This window comes from Scleropages formosus, chromosome 14 (assembly GCF_900964775.1).
Source record: "Scleropages formosus chromosome 14, fSclFor1.1, whole genome shotgun sequence".
Taxonomy (NCBI): Eukaryota; Metazoa; Chordata; class Actinopteri; order Osteoglossiformes; family Osteoglossidae; genus Scleropages; species Scleropages formosus.
The window spans coordinates 17,397,076-17,420,653 of NC_041819.1; the positions used below are offsets into that span (position 1 = coordinate 17,397,076).

At 40.2% G+C, this 23,578-nt stretch overlaps 1 protein-coding gene across 1 annotated transcript in view; it reads right to left on the reverse strand.

Annotated features, from left to right (window-relative positions):
• Positions 1 to 1,431: 1,431 nt before the first annotated feature.
• mtnr1c (melatonin receptor 1C) overlaps positions 1,432 to 23,578 on the reverse strand; it is a 44,468-nt gene continuing 22,321 nt past the window's right edge. The window contains exon 2 of the mRNA XM_018746564.1: positions 1,432 to 2,297. Within this exon, the coding sequence (XP_018602080.1) occupies positions 1,432 to 2,297 (866 nt within the window). The remainder of the gene's footprint in view (positions 2,298 to 23,578) is intronic.

Genomic DNA, 23,578 nt, shown 5'->3' on the forward strand with positions numbered 1-23,578 from the left:
GCCACTGTTGTGACATCACCCCTGGTCTTCATTACTTTAATGGACTCCCTGAAGCGGGAGTCTTTCTGAATGGCACCGAGAAGTCTATGAAGGCCATGGTCTCAAATAAAGAGCTGACCCATAGTCTCAGTGTATGGGGAAAGTCAAGCAATATTTTTTGCATGATAAATATGCATAATTAGAAACCATGACATACACCTGAAAATGTGCCTGAAAAACATTAGAGACTCAACCATGCTGTTTTTGTAATAAAAAATTTAGACATACACCACTACTCGTGAGTCCACTTGCTGGAAAGTGTTTTCTTTTTCTTTTTTTCATGAGGCATTTAGTTAACAAGTTTGAACAGGAAATCAAGTGAAAGGGTTTCCCAGCTGTTCTGTAGTAATTTCCAAAGATTAGGACACTGGTGGATTGTTTTAATTTCCATGCTTTTGTTCACTGTGTCCTCGTGTCTTCAAACTTTTCACTACTTCTATATACAGTATAATAATACATTGTATATATAATTGTTTTAGCTTTATCTTTGTACCTGTATTTTGTTTTGAGTTCAGGATACTTTATGCATTTGGTGCTATGTTGCTGCTTAAATAGATCAAGCAAATGACTAGGAAATGAAAGGGAAGAAATCAAAAAAACGACAATTTGCTGAACACCGCATGAAATTTTTCTAAGAAATCTGCTATTATAACTAATTACTGAATTCATCCAAACACTTCATAGGCCCCCACTGGTTTTCAGTATGCTTTAGTCAAGATGATTATAATTTAGATAAACCTGATCCCTCACTGTTATTTTCCTCTGCACTGATGATTTAATTGAAAACTTTCTACACGCTTTGAAATTCGTAGCAGGCAAATATGAAAGTATTTTTGTCATCAGTTTGGTTATATGTGGTTCGTACAGTATCTGAATGATTCTGAGACATGGGTTTTTTAAGAAAAAGACAAAAGAGGAACTATTTATTTGTCCTCGGTAAATTCTGGACTGAGTGGCACAGGCATTGTTTTTTAGTGTGATATACAAAAAATTTATTTGCAGTGACATCTTTCCTGCTGGCGAAAGCACAGGCGTATTGTATATCTGTTGAAAAAACCAAACAAAAAAGGGGTTTACTTGTTCTTTTATCTTTTCATGTTAATACAAAAATGAATGGCAGGAAGCATTATATGAAACCAAAAGCCCACAAACACTCTCACGTTACAGTCCACCAGGATGTGGTTTGTGGAAGAAAAAAAAAACAAAAAAAAAGGCAAAAATAAATAAACCTCTCCAAAACTGACCAATATTGCACGGAAAAAGAGGCACACAGTGATAACTTGCCAAATATATGCAAATGTAAAGCTATGACATTTTTAAAACAGCATTGTCTCAATGTGTTTGAAATGGCAAGTGGAGAAAATTTCGCAAGGCAACTTCTTATTCATTTCCTCACAAGTGTACTTCTGCTAGGTTGTTGTTCGTCACTGCAGGGGAAGGTTTGCTCTTCATGCCCTCAGTCCCGCACTTGGAAGTGTCCATGAAGAGTGTCCTTGGGGCGCATAGCGCTAACAGGATGCGTTTGTACTCCTTGCGGAAATTTTGGTTGAGCAACCCGTAGATAACAGCATTGAGGCAGCTGTTGAAATAGGCCATAAAGTAACTGGTGACAAAGAGCCACTCGGGAACATTTGGTGCTACCCTGTCAGGGTCGATGGCCACCGCCAGACCAATAAAGTTCAGTGGGCCCCAGCACACTGCAAACAAGACAAAGACCACAAACATAGTCAGGAAGTTGCGGAGGTCGCTGGGCTTTATTTTCTGCTTCGCGTCTGGCTTCACCCGATGCTTTACCTGGATGACCAAAACCCAGATCCTCAGGTAGCAGAACGAGACCACCAGAAGTGGTACGAGAAAATGGATGACCACCACAGAGATGGTATAATAGGAGCTGACAGTCTGAGCGAAAGTGCAGGAGTAGACCCGGGGGTCGTACTGCAGCGAGCCCACGAAGAAGTTGGGCACAGTGGCAAGGGCAGTGAGGAGCCAGGTCAGACACAGATAGCAGCAGGTGTTCTTCATGCTGTAGAGCCTGTCATACTGGAGGCTGTGACAAATGTAGCAGTAGCGGTTGATGGCAATGGCTGTAATGTTAAAAATGGAGCCAATGACGCTGAGGCCCATGATGAAGCCGCTGACCTGGCAGTGCATGTCACCCATGATCCAGTCGTTATGGAAGATCGCCATAAGTGCCAGGGGATAGGGGTATACAGCCACAACAATGTCCGCTACCGAGAGGCTGATGACAAAGATGTTCCCTGCAAGAAAAGAAAAGGCATGTCAGTTTGGTAAAGTTGGATACAATGCAATGAGGCCTTTAAATCCCAACACTGGAAGGAATGAGAATATCAAATAATATCTGACTGCTGCTTGAGCTGATAAATGGCCCAAAACAATCCAGCTAACAACCTGATCTATTGGGATGTTCAAGTGAAATCTATTTAGAACTGGAGCCTCAGGTAGTGGATTCAAAGATAAGCCTCTTTGAAAACCAAACAACCTGTGGGGCTGTTTGCAAAGCAAAATTTAAACAAAATCCTTACACATGACTAGCACAGACACTAAGAAATCATGATAAGCCAGTAATAAACTTAATTTCACAAATTAAATTAGATTATCTTTCTCAAATCTCAATTAAAAAAAAAGATCTGTGACTTAGCCAGGTCTATGAGATGATCTTGTAATGTGTTTTGTATCTCAGCCATTCCCGTGTCATTTAGAAATGAAATGACAGAATAGAATGTTTCCTGTTAACTTGTCTCACAGATAATATTTCCTGTAATGCACACTTAATCCCTCTGGTGTGGAAGAGTAATATTTCTCAGCAAGACAATCATTTCTTCACTGTCAAGTGACATGCAGAAAACTGAAAAAGAAAGCAAAAAAAAAAAAAAAAAACCAGCCATACTCCTGATTTGTTCTCTGCTTTTCTTTCAGTTCATACCAGAGAATTCCATTGAGGAGTAAGCCAACGCAAGCAATTGTATTCAGTGGTAACATGTCTCAAAAATAGCAACGATAAAGCTTAAACTCTTATATACAGTATATTTGAGGAGTGGAAGTTGGTTATGGAACATCTGGGTCAAACCAGTGAGACTAGTGAGTGTTTGGAAGACACAGAGAGGGTGAGCACATGAGTTGTGCTTGTGTGGTTCCAACTCTTCAGCATGGGGGTGGCAGTGTCATGATTTGGGGTGGCTTTCTTGGTCACAAAGTCAGTGATCTTTACCAAGTCTATGGCAATCTGAACCAGCACTGCTGTCATAGCATTCTTTAGAGGCGTGCTGCTCCATCAGGATTGCGGTTAGTTACGCAGTCCTTCATTCTTCAGCAAGACAACTTCAAAACACACCTCAACACAGATAATAAAATATTGCTAAAAGGATCCAGACCAGGCATGACTCACTTTACCCAGTGTTCATCAACCTGTTGAAAGTTTTCATGGAGAGGATGTAAACCTACAGCTGAAAACCAGAACGCAGGTGTAACAGTTTTTTAGCGAAAACTGCCTTTATATTTGTAATACAGGACCTGACAAATACTGAAATGCCATAATTCTAAACTTCTCATTTACACACAATACATTTTCTTCCATGAAGAGGTAGATATGTGTGTATGTATTTTTCCATTTTTGAGTGCCCTAACTTGCTTTCCTTAGCTACTACAATATAGCTGCTTGTAATTTACTATCAGATCTTTAAATATGGACACTTTTGTATTTGAATGTATTCATTCAAATTGTGAGTCGCAAATGAGAAAAAGTGACGTAAAATCCAACAAAATTTTATCTTGTTAATTCTGAGTTACTACCAATTATCAAGATAGAAATTTTAATTAATCTGTCTCACAGTTTGTCAATATGCATTTCTCGGTGCCATTTAATAAGAATTACTTTTTTATGCTTTAGAACATTTGGTCTCAAGGTTCTTTTTATTGCTAGCAAATGCAGCTGTTTCCTTTTGATGTTACAGCTAACTTAATAACATAATTTATATTCTCAGATTGTTTCCCCGATTAATTTATATTCATGTATCTGTAAGAAAGGAATTTTTGCTACGTGTTCCAAATGCAAACTTGTCCTTTCTAATGAAATACCCTACATCCTAATAAATTATAACCACAGAGGAGTAAACATGTGGTTTTAATTGTTTATTTAATTATTTTATTATCGAATAAGGTTACAGTTCCAATTATACATTTTTTTCTACAACATTCAAATCTAAATCACTGATCCAGACTCATGAAGACATTGCGTCCTGAGAATAAATGAGAATTTCTGTCTTTGTGCTCTGGTGTTCAGTGTGACAGTGTGACTGAGGCAGAGCATTTAGGGACCACTTTTGTGCAAGCAGTTGGAAAGTACTCCACCCTTTCACGCACATCAGCTCCTCATTACACACTTGCAGCCATTATCTGTTTGATTTGACTCATTTCACCAGCAGCAAGGTCGCCCAACAGGCAACGCTGTTGACTCAGCGTGTTTGTGTGTACGATTTTGAGAGGTTTGAGATTACTCATTTATTCAGTGTAAGTGTGCAATACACAGCATTTTAAAAAGATACTACATTGTTGTCTGGGATACCAATATTTATACAATTGTAATATCAGTACTAATTTATCTTAGTGTTCACTTCACTTCCACTAAATAAAAACAAAATTTTGGTCTGAGAAATTCAAGTTAATTTTACTGTGGGCAAGAAAACATGTTACCCTTAGACAACTTTATAAATTTCAGAGGTTGTGCAAGTCAAAGTTGAGCGGTTGATTTAGTTATCATGTTTTAACAACAAGTCACTGGGAAACCAGTTACAAATACATTCTACAGAGAGGTTCAACAACCACAAATGTACTGATAAATGTATAATGGGCAATTTTAAAAATGGTCCACAATCAACATAATTTCCTGCAGCATAACAAAAAAGTCATTGCACATGTACGGATCGAGGACGTCCTCCAGTAGCCTTTTGGGGTCTGTGGGAGTAATGCGGAGAGGACTATGTGGTTCGAGATGGTTTGGACTGTGTACAGCACCATCTCTGCAGCCAGCTGCTTGGCTACGCTGCTGGGGGAACCACAGTGAAGGTCACTGACATGAATGCTGGGATGCGTGTCCTGAACTGAACTCAGCCAGCAGGAGAACTTGGTTGTTTGATTTACTTATGCACTAGCAGTGCAGTAATAATTGCTATGTTGGACTGTTAAACCGTGGTAAGCTCATAGGAAAATTATGCCCAAATGATTCACAGGTCAGGGGTTAAATTTCCACAAGTACTAATGTTACAAAAGCATACATCATTCAGTCATCACTGCTGGTAGATATGCGTCAGAGCAGCCTTAGGAATTTAATACATCTGTATGAATGCCTTTGTGCTTGGCTTCACTTATTTTTCTGGGTGATAGCGCTTCATTGAATCAGACTCGGCGCATCCAAAACCGATCGTGTACGCATCGAGCTTTGCTCCAGCGCTTTCGTCCCACTGACAGTTTCAATTGGGACAATTTATCTAACATCAACAAACACTGGCAGCGCCACTATGCAAGTACCACACTCTATATCTGCGGTGCTTGTCGAACCAGCTGACTCTAGGATGGGCCTGCCATCTTTTGCCCCCATGCCAATGAAAGCTAGAAATCAGACACAATATCCACTTTGCTGATACTTCTCTCTGGAGTGGATTATACAGCCATTATTGAACCACAAAATAAAAGCAAACAAGACAAAAGTATAAAAAGAGCAGTGGTGCTGATACAGAGTATTACTCAAAGCACTGCGAATGTCACAATGGACACATAAAAAAATGTAATGATGCGAGTGGGGAAAATGCTGTGTGATGAAAGAATGTATTTTCCATGACTTTGACTAAATTATGGCTTGGTTGGACGAGAGGCAGATGAAGGGCAGTGAGCAATTAGTGCCACAGCGGCGGTGCTCTAACGAGCAAAGGGCGAGTTGCCGTCAAATTGCCCTCCGCTACGTTGGCATGACTCACTGCTCTTTTGTAAGACTCCAAATGACAGGTGACTGCCGGACCGGGCCTTGGCTGCCCCGACCCCCTCAGCTGTTTCCGTACAACGCGGGCATTGTGCCAAGGAACGGGGGCACGGCATCTGTCTGTAGCTCTCCGGCACAGCGCCCAGCCCGCCCGGCCATCAAGCCAGCCAGCCTGCTCGCAGATCCACCTGCTGCTGCACATCTTTGTTTGTTGTACATCCCGTGGAAACCATGGCGACAGCCGGTCCCCCCCTGCTGACAAAACGTCCTCGTTGGTGGAAAGCCCTCCCTGGGAGCTCATTGTTCATGGACAGGACACATGCACACGTTTCCCAACAACCCTTTGTCAGATCACCTCTACTGAAAGGGAAGAGCAGAATGCAGAACAGAGAAACTCTTCTCCTGAGAATGAGATTCCTACTGCAGGAGCACTCCAGTCATATTTCCCACGGAGGACCAAGAAACTAATTAATGCCCAAAAATTATCTTCAGTGGCTCCATTTCTATTCATGAAAACTACATTTCAGTAGCCATGCATATACAGCTTTTGTGTGGTTGGATCAGTGCCAGACGTTAGTTTCCACCCCATTGCTTCTGTGCAAGTGTGTGACAAAAAAAAAAAAAAAAGGTTTTTGGAACACATGAACTGTGCCACATTTAATTCTGGCTAACAACAGATGAAGACCAGCGACTAAAATACTTCCTAAGTGCTGTATACTATTCTTTACATAGTTTCCAAATAGAATCACTTAGAACTGCAAATAACCTTCTTTGATAAATGAAACATCTCCCACACTTAGCACTTGTCTGTGTTTTTGCAGCCCAGTCTATCCATGTTATTTCATTCATAAATAACAAAATAAATGATTGCTGTCATCATCATACAAACCCTATGTACTCTTGACATTTATTTATTTAGCTGATGCTTTTCTCTAAAGCAACTTACAATGCTAAAGTCACAATTACACACACACACACTTTCTGAACCGCTTGTCCCATACGGGGTCGCGGGGAACCAGAGCCTAACCCAGCAACTCAGGGCGTAAGGCCAGATGGGGAGGGGACACACCCAGGACAGGATGCCAGGCCGCCATAAGGCACCCCAAGTGGGACTCAAACCCCAGACCCCCCAGAGAGCAGGACCCAGTCCAACCCACTGTGCCACCGCACCCCTGGTCACAATTACTATATGCTTAAATCACTTACCCATTTGTACAGTTGGGTAATTTACTGGAGCAATTTTAGGGTACGTACCTTGCTCAAGGGTACTATAGCCAGAGGTGGGGATCAAACGTATGGTCTTTGGGTCCAAAGGCAGTACCTCTAACCACTACACTACCAGCTGTCCTACCAATGCAGCATTAAGGCCACATTTTTTTTGATTGCTTGTGCATCACATTTTTTCACATTTTTTGTGCATTGCAGGGACACAGGAGTCTGAAATCTGTTCTGGAGGAATCGGGTGTGAGGCAATACCTTCAGCCATGACCTTAAAATACAAAAGGTTGGTGTTAATGAAAGTGGGCTTCTAGATAAAATGGCAATCTAACCCAGAAAGGCACATTCCACAAAATGCAGCTACATATACAGAGGAAATGGCACAAAACACAGTTCTACCATATTAAAGATATGGGGCTCACCATAAAACTTAATGATTATTTGATCAGACACTAGTCATATGGATATATGAAGCACCAGGATCATATGTATTCTGTCTCTTGCTCTTTGGTTCCAGAATAGGCTTCAGAGCACCACAGCCTTGCACTAGACAAGATAGATTTATTATTTTTTATTAATACTTACCTGGATTGACATCTACTAAGTAGAAACATGAATTTATGAAAATAATAACCCATTTATTTTTATTCCCATTTAATGACTCACACACACCAGTCTGTCTCTAAATAAGTGGTAATTTAGAGCTAGACTGAAGCGCACTCTTACTAGTCTTTCATTCTATTCCTATTAAACCATTTTTAATGGTAATTAAAATTAAAAACTAATGTTGTGGAGTCTCACTGTGTGGTATTTGAACTGTGATACATTTCATCACTTTGTGGCACAGTGGCACAGTGAGTAGTGCTGCTGTCTCACAGTGCCTGGATGGTGTGAGAGGATGTGGGTTTGATCTCTGCTCAGTCTGTGTGGAGTTTGCATATTCTCCCTGTGTCTGTGTGGGTTTCCTCTGGGTGCTCTGGTTTCCTCCCACAGTTCAAAGACATGCTGTTCAGGTTCCCCCCATAGTGTGTGAGTGTGTTTCACTGATGCATGGATGAGTAACCCCTTGTAAGTAGTATATCCAGCAATGTAGTCACCTTGGTGAATAAGGTATGTGGGCTCATAACACTACAGAGTATCTGTTGTAAGTTGCTTTGGACAAAAGTGTCTGCTAAGTAAATAAATGCGAATTTGCAAATGTTTTTGCAAAACATCCTGGTTCTTTCTGAAACACTTAGTGTTTCAGTGGACCCTACTGTCCCACCCTGCCATGCATGCCAGCACTGCAACTCACAGTGTTTTATAAACACATTCTTAACTTAACGTGCCAGACTTCGGGCTTTTTTTGGCTTTTTTTGGAACCTCTGATAATAATAATAAGCACAGATGAAGGTTTCATAAATTCAATGGTTGTCAATAGCTGTTATTATAGGGAAAAGGGGAAGAATTTCAGAGACTGGGGGGAACAAGCGTTGATTCAACTGAGCTGCATGCCAAAGCTGTGGAAAGTTCTGGAGGGGAAGGTCATTGTCCCCAAACTAGTATGTCCTCAAACGAAGCAACATGAGACTCACGGTCATCAATGAGTAGCACTTTTGATATTAAAACCCTCCCATGACATAGCTACATCAATACCATTGAAGCAAATCAAATTCATCTTGCATGCTGCCTGAAAAATGTCCTCATTTCTCGCTGAATGCAGTCTAAAGATAAAATATTAGTAGTTCCTAGGCAGTGGTGAAGTTCTCCTCACATGTACCCTGGGCTCCAGACTGCGAGGCGTTGCACACATCTGACTTACCCCTAACTGCGGAATGTCCTCGCTTTACACAGCATGTCTGCCTTAAAGACTCGACTTTGCAGATAGTCAACCTTAGTCTTTGACCTTGAGGAATTTCAGTGCTTTAAATTAGCATTCCTCTTTTTAATTCGTTAATAGCAAATTCACAGATATTCCCACAATGCCAAATAGTCACTTTCCTAACATCATCCAAGAAATTTCCAGAATGCCCAAACTCACGCATTGTAGCAAAAAACACACACACACACACACACTTTCAGAACCGCTTGTCCCATACAGGGTCACAGGGAACCGGAGCCTACCCGGCAACACAGGGCATAAGGCCGGAGGGGGAGGGGACACACCCAGGACGGGACGCCAGTCCGTCGCAAGGCACCCCAAGCAGGACTCGAACCCCAGACCCACTGGAGAGCAGGACCCGGTCCAACCCACTGCACCACCACGCCCCTCTTTGTAGCAATACAGTATTGTATTATTTTTTTTGTTTGCTATCTACATAAAGACTGTTTATTTCTATAACAGATAAACAGCAGAATAACAATTATATGTTGCTCCACTTAATCCTAAAACTTGGATTTTGCTGACTCGTTTATCCAAAGCAGCTTAGAGTATCTGACCCATTAATACGGCAGTTTGACATTATTGAACAATTCAGGGTAAGAACCTTGAAAAAGGGCACTAGACTACTGGTGAGAGCAGGATTCAAACAAAGGAAGCAGGATTCAGTAACTTTTGGGTTGTAAATCAAAATCTCTATCAGTTGCAGTACATTATTTCTGCTTTCTTAATTTTTGCAAGGTGGAAACCTCAGATGACCTTTTATTTTCAAGAATGAACTGACGACTGTGCAACCTCTACGTCACGTGAAAAAATAAATATGATTCATCAAAGCTTCACAGCGTGGGACCACATGTTAAAACCCTCTGTTATAACTGCATCATCTGTGTGTCACTTCATAAGTATGAAGAGTATCATCATATGACAAACTGTACTAATTGCCCACTTAGCTAAACACAAAAAAAGTAATTGTTTTACAATCATAACTATTTCAAATGTCAACATGAAAAAAAAAAAAAAAAACCAAAAGAAATTTCGCCAAACAGTAATTCCTCTGTATAGTTTTTTGTTACCAAACAGTCTAAATATTATTGCATCGAAACCCAAATTTTTATGATGAACATATATTCCTGCTTGTAAAATGTATTCAATGAAAAGACATTTGTTAATGTGTGTTACTTTCTAAGGGGGTGCGGGGGTGTGGGGGTGCAGTGGGTTGGACCAGGTCCTGCTCTCTGGTGGGTCTGGGGTTCGAATCCTGCTTGGGGTGCCTTGTGATGGACTGGTGTCCTGTCCTGGGTGTGTCTCTGGCCTTGCGCCCTGTGTTGCCAGGTAGGCTCTGGTTCCCCACGACCCTGTCTGGAACAAGCAGTTCAAAAAGTGTGTGTGTGTGTGTGTGTGTGTTACTTTCCAGTTCATTCCTTTTAGCCCCATGACATGTTGCCCATTGTAAATGATTTGTTCATGTGTCAAGGACAGCTGGTAGCATAGTGGTTAGTACTGTTGCCTTTGTACTCAAAGGTTGTAAGTTTGACCCCCACCCCTGGCTATACTCTCCTCAAGCAAAAGGTTTACCCTAAGTTTCTCCAATAAAGTTACCCAAATGGGGAAAATAATTGTAGGCATACTAACAGCGTAAGTCACTTTGGAGAAAAGTGTCAGCTAAATTAATAAATATTGAGTTGAAAACTGTTTGTTACTGCTGCCCAGGTTTTGCACTGAAGCCAAATTTATGTATGTTATATATTATACTATATGCCTTGGGAACAGCAGGTGGCATAATAGTTAGAGCTTTCACCATGCAAAGAGTGAGTCCCAGGTCCGAATGCCAATCACCTACTCTGAATTGATAATATACTGTGAACTGGCAGTAAATTGCTTCCAATAAAAACCCAACATAGTACAGTTATCAGAAAAAATGTTACTTCAGCATTTTTTAAATGTTATAATGTTGTATGTGCATATTTACATTAATAGCTGGTTTAACAAATTCCCCAAGCATGCTGAAAATGTAATACATATCTGTCCCATGTTTGCACAGTTTGCCTTTAATGTGTACTTTAAAAATGTTGTTTTGATTGTCAGTGATTGTCAGTGATTGTCAACAATCTGCCAGTCTCTTTTCTCCATCATGTGGTACGGTGGTCCAGTCAGGCGGGCTATAACCTCACAGCCCCTAGCCTGTGATTTGGACATAGGTCTGAGTTCAGCAGTGTGGAGTTTCTGTGTCCTCAGTGGAATTGCATGGATTCCCTCCTGCAGTCTAAAGACTTACTTCCGGTCACACTAAATTGCGCTCGGTGTGTGAGTGTGCGCTATATTGCTTTGTTGTGTGGATGGGTAAATACCTGTAAGTACTTAATATGAGCTGATGATGTTTCGGATTTTTTTAAGGTTCAGCTCGCATTTTTCAAGTTTTCATGAGGAAGGAGTAAGCAACAGATGGGAATGGATTTTGGTGGTCAGTCCGCGGGTGTCAATGTGATATCAGAAGTAATAAACAGAAAATAAAAAAAAAAAAACATTAGTAATGTAAAACATTCACATTCTGGATGCGAAACGCTCCCATCTTATGTATCTCTTAAACATTTGTAGATTAATGTTGTAACGTTTAAAATTTGAAAAATAAAAACCCAGTGTTTCACAATACAGCATCTTGTGCCCCTCTTCACCCAGTCATACCTCGCTCCAGGGCTATGATGATTTGCTCGTAAAAGTTCTGCGTTCTGCAAACCAAGGTCTTCGTGTTCTGCTCCAAACACCAACACTAACCTCTTTTGTTGCTGATGAACCCTTTCATGGAAGAGGGGCCCTCCCTGAGCTTTCCCTCTTATTTGACTTTGAGGCTTTTGCATTCCTCTTTGGGTCATCAGTGTGTTTCAAATCGTCCGGTGTTTTTTTTTACAGTGCTACTTTTCATTTTAAGGAACTATTCAGATTCATCGTTTGAAGTGTCCAATTTTTCCTCATTTGTCTAATGTAGGATTTGTGCATGATTGATAATTACAAGGTTTCACTGCAATGCTACTTTCTATGGCGAAAGAAAACTGAAAGTGTGACCTTCAAAAAAAAAGGCTATGGGTCTAATAAAAAGAGCACATATGCTACTGTAAATCATAATAATCAAAGTCTATTTATGTTACCTGGATTACGAAAACGGCATAGACCATACAAGCAATGAAGCCCAAGGACAACAGAGGAGTCATAATAAAGACCTGTGTTTATCAGCATCTTAATACCATTGTTGGAATTCTTGTAATAATGTGTCAGGAGGACAATATCTATAGCATTAACAGTAACTACACTATCCACACTATCTCTGTTGTTCCCACCATGATAGGGTTAAGACTGGGAGCTGACATGCAGAATGGTGGACCCAAGTGCAGGATGTTTATTGCAATCAGGACGGACAAGGCAAGTGTTGTAGTCAGGGACAGGTGAAGGGTCAGGTCGACTGGTGAACGTTGTTTGGGGTCAAGGATCCAGAGACATAGTCAAAAGGGATGAAGCGATGGGTCGTTACCATGGAAGTTGTGGAGCCGATCAGGGGAGCACGAAGGAGAGGAACAAAGAAGAGGAACAGGTCTGGAGGACTAGTGAAAGCAAAGGGGACGGTTGTCTCAATTGCGATTCCGCGACTGAAAGGTAGTGGTTTGGTGCCATCTACTTCTCCACTACTTCAAACCTTAACACCTCACCCCTCACCCTTCACTTCTCACCCCATGCACTGTCAAAGTTACCTTGACTGGTAACAAAACATTTCACCAAAAATACCAAGTTCAACATTCACACACACACATTGTCTGAAACTGCTTGTCCCAAGCGGGATCATGGCAAACTGGAGCCTAACCCAGCAACACAGGGCACAAGGCTGGAGGGGGACGGGACACACCCAGGACGGGACACCAGTCCATCGCAAGGCATCCCAAGCAGGGCTCGAATCCCAGACCCACCAGAGAGCAGGATGTGGCCAAACCCACTGTGCCACTGCGCCATCACACCTCCCTTCCTCAACATTCAGCTAAATATAAAAAAATTAACAAATATTCTAGCAATCCAATATAGTCGGAAAGATTTTTTGGATTTTTTTACTCTTACTGAAATACACTGTGATTTCTGTACTCACAGTCGCAACTTTAGTTATAATATTCTTTCACAACCAAAAACCAATTACCTGTTGCCAAAATAAATATGACCACTGAGATGCAATACTCATCTATCCAGAACACGCTGAGTAACGAGTTATACTCTTGAGAGTGTATAACTCTTGACAAAAGATACAATAATAGAGGCACACAAAACACCTCTCAGTATTCTTAACCTGTCTGTGCAGCTGTGTATCCTGCTGATGGACTGACCCAGCCTTGGACACATGCCAGTGTAAATCATCTCACTGCTGAGCTCAAGCACAGATACCAGTGTTATGTGTGTTATTCTGGTGTCTGAGCCCATGACTTTATTCCCAAAACATCTGGCCTAAAAGAACACTTTACACTTTTTTAGACCAAGTTCGATAAAAGGTCAGAAAGTGCACTGAGCCTAACCCATAGATGAAAGTCAATGAGGCTACCATACACCACACATCATAGAACAATGTCTGGAAGGTTTAAAGTATCAATCACTTTACACAACTGATGACTGATTGACTGAAATCATCACATACGTTGCATGGAAATCTTGTGAATGTTTTAATATTTCTTGATGGGATTCTCCTAAAGTAGTCACAACATAGGCCAATTATACTTAAGTAGATAATACCTACTAAAATATATACTGAATAAGATGAGATACTTTATTGTCATTGTATGCAGTACAATGAAATTTTGTGTGGCAACCCTCAAAAACAGCAGCAGAAAGAATAAAACAAATAAATAAATAAATAAATAAATAAATAAATAAGAATTAGATAAAAATTTTGAAGTCCTCAGTCCTTAGCAGCCTTGTGGGGGAGTGATGGAGGCTGCAGCTAGTTCTTGTAATCGTTCTCTGCTTGGGCAGGGAGGGGTATGTATGTTGTATGTGTGTGTTTATGTAAAATATAATTCTCTATATTTTATATATGTATTATTCAATATATGCAGGTATTTTGTTAAATAGCTATGCTGTAAACAATAAGGTAATAGACTCAGTATAAAGCAAAAACACAGAAACTAGTCACTTGATGTCACAATTCATTAGACACCACAAGTCGTAAGTTACAAGACATTAAGGAAGCGACCATAATCGTAATTTTGTGAACAAATGTTTGGGAAAATTATTCTATAAAACCTTTCCTCCTAATTTTATGGTCATAAACAAAACCGCGTGCCTCTCGTTTGTGGAAAGGATGGCACTGCACACAAAAAGAAGAGGGCAGCTTATTTATGAGGCGACCTCTTGAACTCAGAGTAGCTGGATTTCACTCACAAGCAGAATGCAAAAAATATGAAAAGAAATTTCAAAAGACAACGAAAATATGTTCAAGTGGCGTTGACTCATATGGCACCCGCCACAAATATGATACATATTAGCTGATATTTGAAATATAGGTATGAAAAAAGTGTTGATGACGTGTAGGGACTGCTTGTGCATATCAGAAACATTACTGATGATGTGCACCTGACAAAAGTGCGTTTTCTGGTGGTATTTTGTTATTGCTTCTCTGTGGCAAAGCAACTTGAGAAGGAACTGTGTCGAAGGAATCATATAAGACATTCATATTCTGACCATGATTTAATAGAAAAATTTTTTATTGTACTGTCTACTGGAGTATAACTATGTAACTGATACTTTCCTAAATCAGCACAAACAATATGCTTTCTTTCTAGAAACATGCACTCTAAGGCAACATTTCTCAGTGGTTCGGATAAAATTGTGATTACAGGGATGTAAAATAAATTGATGCTTTCTTAATGGGTGCCTTTGTAACTGTGGATGATGGAATAAGCTATTGTTGAGTGTGCGTAAGTCCATTCTCTTATTTATCCTTTTTAAAACTGCAGATTTCCAGCATTACAAAAGGTAAAACTCAAAGACTTATTGTGAGATGCTAAAATTGAAAGTAGGTTTGAGCTCACCATTGACACAAATACAAAACAACGTGGGCACAGGTGATTGCCATTTCTTTCTGAGATTAAGACAATGGGGACCCTGCAGCTTCGAAAATATTATTTAGCACTGAAGCCACTTAGCATGAACTGTGAGATATGAGGTTCTGTTGCAGCACTATCAATATACCCTGAAACCCAGGGTTTCGAAGGTGGGGCAGCTAGTAGTGTAGTGGTTAGAGTGGCTGCATTTTGACCTGAAGATTGCAAGTTCAAATCTCACCTTTGCATATAGTACCCTTGTGCAAGATATTTATCCTAAAATTGTTCAAGTGGAATTATCTAGCAGTATAAATAGATCAATAACTGTACATAGGTTAGTGTTGTAAGTTACTTTGAAGAAAAGCATCACCTAAATGAATAACTGTAAAGAGCATAGTGGAGGAGCTATAACAGAATCATCTCTGGAGGTGGTGGAGATACAGGAGGATGAGGCTGTGGTTGGCCAATCCTTCACGGATTGTGGACATAACACCTACATCACCCAATGCTTTCTGCGCAGCACTGACAGGAAATCTAGGCCGCAGATGCCGGGTGATGATTAGCACTACGCAAAGTAGAAAGCCCTCTGAGATTTGAGGAGCATCATTTACTCTGGTCCAGCCCACTCTTGTTGACCCTTCAGACATTTTCCGCACCAATTCCCAGGCTTGCAACAGCCTACAATCTAAATGCAGATCCAGGCAGCATTATCCAGATCTACTGCACAAACAGTACGTACTGTCTAAATACTAAAAATATAAATATGAATATATTCTAATATTTGAAAACATGGCTGCATGAACGTCAGATATGGATGTCTCAGAAATGAGAAATACAAACAAAGCATTACTGTATGAAATATTGTTCCAGAGATGTTCTGTTTCCAGATCAGTCATGAGTCAGTGCTGAAATCATTCTTTTAAAGGGACTTGTGTAACATTAATGCTGTCTCTGTACTGTACTGTAGTGTTTTTTGTGCAGCAACCAACAAGATTTCTCTATCTTCAGTTGGATGCAGCTCAAAAGGGGGAGCAGTGACTCAGGGGGAAGCGGTCGTGTGACCTCACAATTCCAGGGGCTGTGGGCTCAAATTGGGCCCTGGAGCTGTCGGTGTAAAATACTCACATTGCCCCTGTGTTTTCTTTGGTTTCTTCCAATAGGAGATCGAGATGATGAAGTGAAATGTTCAGGTGAACTGTGGACTGTGCTGCCCCTAGTATGTGACAAAGTGTGTGTGAGAGTGACTGATCTGGGATAGGTTTTCTAAGGCAGCATTTGAGTCACCGTCATCCTGACTATTACATATGGTACACAGATTTGATATATGTCAAATCAAAGGCATTAAATTATATATATATGATATAAATGTATCAATATTTTATTTATTAAATCCGAATCTTTATATGAATGTAATCTAATATTATAGATTAGATCTGTAATGTAATATTTCAGCTGAAAATCAAAAATTTGCTCACTCATTCATTCATTACCAGTAACTGCTTGTAATGTGTGGTCACAGTTCGAAAATTAAACAAGCTTAAATCTGTGAATAATTGGAACCGGATTTGCTGTTTAATGTTGTCCTTTTCAAATTTTTAGTCTTTCATAGTCATGTATCCATACTTGAAATGGTCTTTTATGTTAGAGAATACATATCCCCAGCTGTTATTGTACGATTATGTTCTGTAAGAAGTTCCATATCTGATGCAAGATAACCCACCGTGAAAACTATTTGCTGAAGTAAACTGTCGGAATTAGATACAGGCACGTAGCATTGCCTCGGAGAGACACGAGAGGGCCGAAGTAAAGCAAGTGGAGAAATGGACTTTTCTTACACTGTTTTAACAAAGTAAACCACATCTGCATTATGGAGAATGGGTTCCTCCAGGAGAAGCATACTGCTGATCTTCAGGCCAGAGGGAAAACAGCCCTTACAAACAGCTATGTTTGTAAAGAGTACAGTACAACTATTGTCCTATATTTAAAAAGGAAAGCATTTGGAAACTATATATATATATATATATATATATATATACATACACACAGAGACACACACACACGAGATCCAGAAATCCTTTTTATACAGTTTTTGGCTGTTACGAAATTACAGGTTTGCAGCTGCTTGCACTACAGAGCTTGAGGTTAGACGGAACAAAATATCCGAATAGCAAGCAATGACTCCTCCCCTTGTTTAATTTTTCTTAAAATTATAAACCAACCAATTACCTGTTGAAGGTGTAAATAGAGGACACAATAAATTCTTGGGAGCATAAAATTCTGGTAGCAAGTTTAAATGATTTATTCAGGAGTAAGCACATGAAGTCATGGTTCAGCATTTAAAGAGTTGCTTTTACCCATCGAAGTTGACATTTGTTTAATTGTTTAAGTACTTAATTTATCACTGAAATGAATTATTAATAATTTGACCTGACTGAATTTTTATGATGAAAAATAACGGCTGATTACCCATTCAAGCTGTCATTTCATCTCAAGCTAACATTGTTTTTGTCTCCCTGCATTTACATGGACATAAAATCAATTTACATTGTCAATCAAGATTATGCTTGACTTTATTTGAACAGCATATCAATGAAGACATAAATTCATTGTTGCTTTGCTCTGTCCATGTCACTGGTACTGGCGCCCCTGGCACGCCCGACGACTGCACAGTTAGCAACTACGTGCTTGATGACAACCTCACACCCCGGTGATGACCCCAGAGACGCAGTATAAAAGCACCCGCTCTGACGCACCTGGCCATGGAACCTCCAACTGAGAGACGTTCTCCTCACCTATCTTCTGAGGCTGACTGTTTTGCTCTGTTCTCTGGGTACAATCTTGTGTGTGATACAAATAAAGCGAGTTAGCATCAGCACTTGAGTCTGCTCTCCTGATCCCCCACACCCAGCATGACAGTCCCTTTACATCTCTTATCCTAATGTTATATGAGGCAAGAAGTCAATAATCTTTGGCCAGGGTCTGGGGTTCTTGGGGTGCCTTGCAACGGGCTGGTGTCCCGTACTGGATGTGTCCCCTCCCCCTCCAGCCTTGCACCCTGTGTTGGCGAGTTAGACTCCGGTTTGCCGCGACCCCACTTGGGACAAGCGGTTTTAATCAATGTGTGTGTGTGTGTGTGTGTGTGTGAGAGTGTGCGTATAGCAGAGAAACATATTAATACAATGTGACTTTGACATAAGAACACTGGTTGAGAACTCAGATCAAATCTGTATTACATAAGCATTTTTTTCTTGTTGTTGTTTCTGTCATTGCTACATGTGTTTGTAAAATTTTCCCAGGAGGTATTTTACAGCAAGGGGGGGCACGGTGGCACAGCGGGTTTGGCTGAGTCCTGCTTTCTAGTAGGTCTCGGGTTCGAGTTCCGCTTGGGGTGCCTTGCGATGGACTGACGTCCCGTCCTGGGTGTGTCCCCTCCCCCTCCAGCCTTGCACCCTGTGTTGCCGGGTTAGGCTCTGGTTCACTGCGACCCTGCTTGGGACAAGCAGTTTCAGCCTGTGTGTGAGTATAATAAAATATATATCTGGTTTAGCCACATATAACTTTCCTCATAAGAAGTAACTTTGAAGCAAATGAATTATCGTGCTAAATCAAAAAGGAACTGAATTTATGACAGGCCTCTTTCATGGTACAAGAGATGTTTTCAGGGTTTTTTTTTACACTATATGCAATGATCTAACACACGTGTTGCAAGGTGCTCAATATCATGTATCTCTTCAGTCTGGTACCACTTGCTGCAGCAGCCTTGATCAAGGTACTTACCCTGAATTGATCCAGTAAGAATACCCTGCTGCATAAAAGCACATATTATCATCAAGATAATCTCTAATTATAAGTCAAATTAGAGAAAAATGTCTGCTAAATAGCAGTTAATTTCATGTCCCCTTTATTACTCAGTCAACCTTTCGCTTTCCCTTTGTCATGACACATTTTTAAAGAATAATGAAATGTGTGTCACAGTTAACAATACTGAGTTCCTTAAAAAACAGGATAAAATACTGTAGGAGCCTCATTTTTACTGGATATGATTTAAACAGACAAACACACGTCATCATCACTCAGTGATATTGGTATAAGCACTTATTACTTCATCGTCTTCATCTTCATCTCATAGACATGTAGTCCAGATGGTCCTCGACATACGATGGGATTACATTCCGATAAACCCATTGTAAGTCGAAAATATCGTAAGTCGAAAATGCATTTAATACACCTAACCTACCGAACATCATCGCTTCTTATCCTTCAAGATGGTCGAGATCGTTGATTGTGAAAGTCCAAGTTCATGTACGATGGTCATTACGGGCTAGCTGCCATCATCAAAGTCAAAGTGGCTTTACTGTCATTTCAACCATATACAACTGGTACCGTACACAGTGAAATGAAACAACGTGCTACATAAAACACAAAGCTACATACACAGGACTACATAAAGTGCACGTGCGCAAAATGTGTGCAAAACAGCACGACAGTACAGTAATTACTAAACAACAAACAATAAACACTGTGAAAACAGAAGATATTACAATATAATAATAAATACTATAGATATAAACATACTAATTAGAGTTTCTCCTTAAGAGTAATTGCCTTCCCCTTCTTCTCCTCACCTGTAGCAGGAGACACAGAAGGGAGTTTCGTAGACATGATGGATGCACAAAACACAACGTAGATACAGGGGGTATCCAAAAAAATGCCGGCAACACAGAACACTGTAGAATATTGGTTGTATACACTAGTGACCGCGGGGCAGACTGGGAGATGCGGATTCCTGCCACTGCCCAGCATCGTGAGAGAGTATCACATCGCATATTGCTTGTCTGGAAAAAAAGTCAAAGTTCGAAGTACAGTTTCTACTGAATGTCTATCGCTAACGCACCATCATAAAGTCGAGAATTCATAAGTTGATCCATTGTGAGTCAAAGAGCATCTGTATTTCACAATAACTGTTCTCCCAGTCATATGCACAATATCAGTTAGAAGACTCTAAATTTCAGAAATATTCCTCCTCCATTACATTCTACAATAGTATGTTCTTCAGTACTATTTTCTTCAATAAACGCTCCAATTTAATTAAATGTCAGTGTCATGCGGAACAGAGGACGTGGAAGAGGCTAGACCCAAGTGTAGGATCGTTTATTCAGTATTAAGGGATCAGACTTGTTCTTGTGGTCAGGGAAGGGCAAACAGAGTAGAAGCGAAGAGCTGAAGTTATGGTCGGGGGACAAGGCAAACGGTCATTTACAGGGGGCGTAGAGCTGGACTGGGGAACGATGAGGAACAGGACATGGGATATGTAAGGCAAGGTAAGTTTGAGAGCACAGAGGAGACAGTTGTACCAAGAGAGATTCCACAACTAGGGAATGGTCGAGTGGTCGTTTTTGTAGCCAAGTGCTTCAGCTGAAGTCAGGTGCTTAGTAGCCAGGTGCTGCTGGTTGAGGTGCAGGTGTGGTCGTGACAGCCAGATGCACTTTGAGCCAAATTTATTTATCAAAGATGCTCATTTTGCTCATCTTTGTTCATATCTCATTTGCCCCTTTTATAATAAACACATCTGTTTGTCATGATAAAATTTAAACTATTGCTTTAAATGTACAGATGAACTTCAGTTGTAATTCTGTACCCGATATTCACAAGATGTGCATTTTTACCAGTGAAAAAAATGCTATGAAGCAGAAAAAAATGCAGTCAAGGATAATTTTCGGTTGTGCACAATTGCGTTTGTGCGTATCAAACTTGACAGACTTGCCTGTGCATATGTGACCTAAATGCATATGTTACTGTGGGCGTTTTCACCGCTAGACGGCAAAATGTGGGAGGAGATAATTAAGCCTTAATGAGATTTAGATGAAGCCTGCGTGGGACATTATTGCACAATTATTTTAAGACACTGGAAATTCAGGTGATATGCGCCATCCTCAGTTAAGACAGATATGAAAAAAGACAGCAGGATATTATGGGGAAAATTAACATTAAACTGTTTTGGCTAATATATATATATATATATATATATATACACATTATGTATTTATGTATTAATGACTAATTTATTTATATATTTTAGTTGATATTTGTTTTATATATATATATAATTTATATATATAATAAATTTGAACTAAACTCTAGCTCAATCATTTATATTTCCATTTATTATGATGATACATCTTTCATAAAATTTTCAATTACGTATCATGCACAGGTGTGGTATGATGGCACAGCGGGCAGCGCTGCTGTCTCACAACACCTGGGCTCTATGGGTGTAAGTTTGAGTTCAGCTCAGTCTGTGTGGAGTTTGCAGGTTCTATGTTATCTTTGTCAATAACTCTGCGATCACCTTCAATGCCTGCAGTTCTTATTTTGCCTCCATTATATGACACGTGCAAAACGGGTAGTTTGTGCCCTGCTGGGCTTACACATTTCACCCACTGAACTGCAAACACAAAGCAGTCTGCACCCACAGTCATCAAAACATTTGCTTCCTACTTGGTGTTCACTGAAAATATGAACCTAAAACTTTCTAATCTCCATAGACCGGTTAAAAAAAAAAAAAAAAAACTGTTAGAAACTTTTGAGAAAAATCAATATTGTGGTATAAAAATGAGAACGATACAGTGACTTAGAACATGACAGAGTATGATGTATGACCGTACCCATAAGGTGCAATTAGTGCCCGACCAGAAAGTCCAACAAGCTGGATAAGAGGGTATAACTAAATCTACCTCATTTCTAATTATCAGGAAACTACTGGCTTCTTGAATGGGATCGTGTAACTTATCAATCATCTTAGAGAAGCGCAACGACGATGACGACATCAGTCATTACTTATTAGATTGGAGGTAATTGTTAGAGGTGGTTGCCTTCTTTGTTTTGACTTGCCTTGCCTGAAGCCATTTATCTTATGTTGTAAACATCCAAACAGTTGAACACCTGATAGAAATGTACATGCCGTTGTCAACGTTGCTTTTTATTTGCAGCAAAACATGCCTAGCCAAAATATGAGACAGGAAGTGGCAAAGTCAGTGCTATGCATTATCGTTGTGTCATCGGTGATTCCAGTCACAACCCGCAAACAACTTTCGAGACCAGCCGACTCCTGAATAGCGAGCATCAGTGTGATATTATTGCCTGGGTTTGATTGACGCGATCCACGTATGATCTGAATGCTAAAGAATTTGGCAGCGGGAGCAAGGGCCAGAATGCCTCTGAAGGACGTAGCTAATCGCTGATGAAATTGAGAGATGACTGGCGTGCTGTTAAACTGCCGACTGAGACTTGACATTTTCAGCAAAAATTGGATATTGATCATACAGGAGTGACTCCTTTCGGGAGCTGGAGATTGCGACCCTTCTATTGCGACTTTGATCAAAACGATCAAAATTTTCCCACTTTGTGTTACTTTTCAGTTTTCCATTTTTCATTTCAATCCATAAGTTAATCGTTATTTCAGTGTTAATATATGTGCATTGCTATTCCTTTTACTTGCTTTTAGTAGTCATCATAAAGTAAGTAGACGGCAGTAGAAAGCATAGCGGTTAGAGGCGTCACCCTTCAATTGAAGAAGTGGGTATTGATCCAACCTCCGACTGTAGTATTCCGTATCAAGGTATTTACACTGACTTGATACAGTAAAAGTTACACAGCTGCATGAAGTTTGCATTAAATTTTAAGCAGCTTAGTAAACAAATCTACAGTAGCATTGTAAATCACTTTGGAGAAAACCATGAGACAAAAACATAAAAATAAGTAGCAAATTTATTTCCATACAGAGTGTTTACTACCATGAACTTCTATTCAAAAGGAGGTCAGGTTTTTTGTTTTTTTCTTTTTAATCCTTTGTTATGTTGCTTCCACTTCCAGTTCTCATATGACATGATTAGTAAAATGATAATACCATAATCAGCAGACTAACTGACTGCTACTCCTCATCCACAGATGAGTTGTCTTCCAGTGTCTGCTAATCAAATGTGAGTCACAGGTCAGCAAAGACTGTGTTTACACATTTGGATTTTTGAGCGTTTGTTTTTCTTTGTAATCTCTTACAGGGCTCAGGCGTGTTTTTATTTTCACATGTATGGTGATGAAGTGTTAGTGGCATTCACTTGGTGTTTTCAAGCGTGCCCGTGACTCGGCAGATATGATGTAACAGCTTGTTGGTCCCCGGTCCCCTGCCGACCCGTTGCTCGAAGCAGTAGAAGCACAAAACCCCCCCACCCCCTTTTGCACTGGCCTCGATACTGTGATTTTTTTTTTTTTTTTTTTGCCGTGACACAAAGGCAGTTGTTGCATTGAAGGTTGTGTAACCACAGCGCTGGCGGACGGACACTCTTTCCATTCTGTTGACAAAGATTACCGTTTCACTGACAAATCCTTTATCTCAAGTGACAAAGT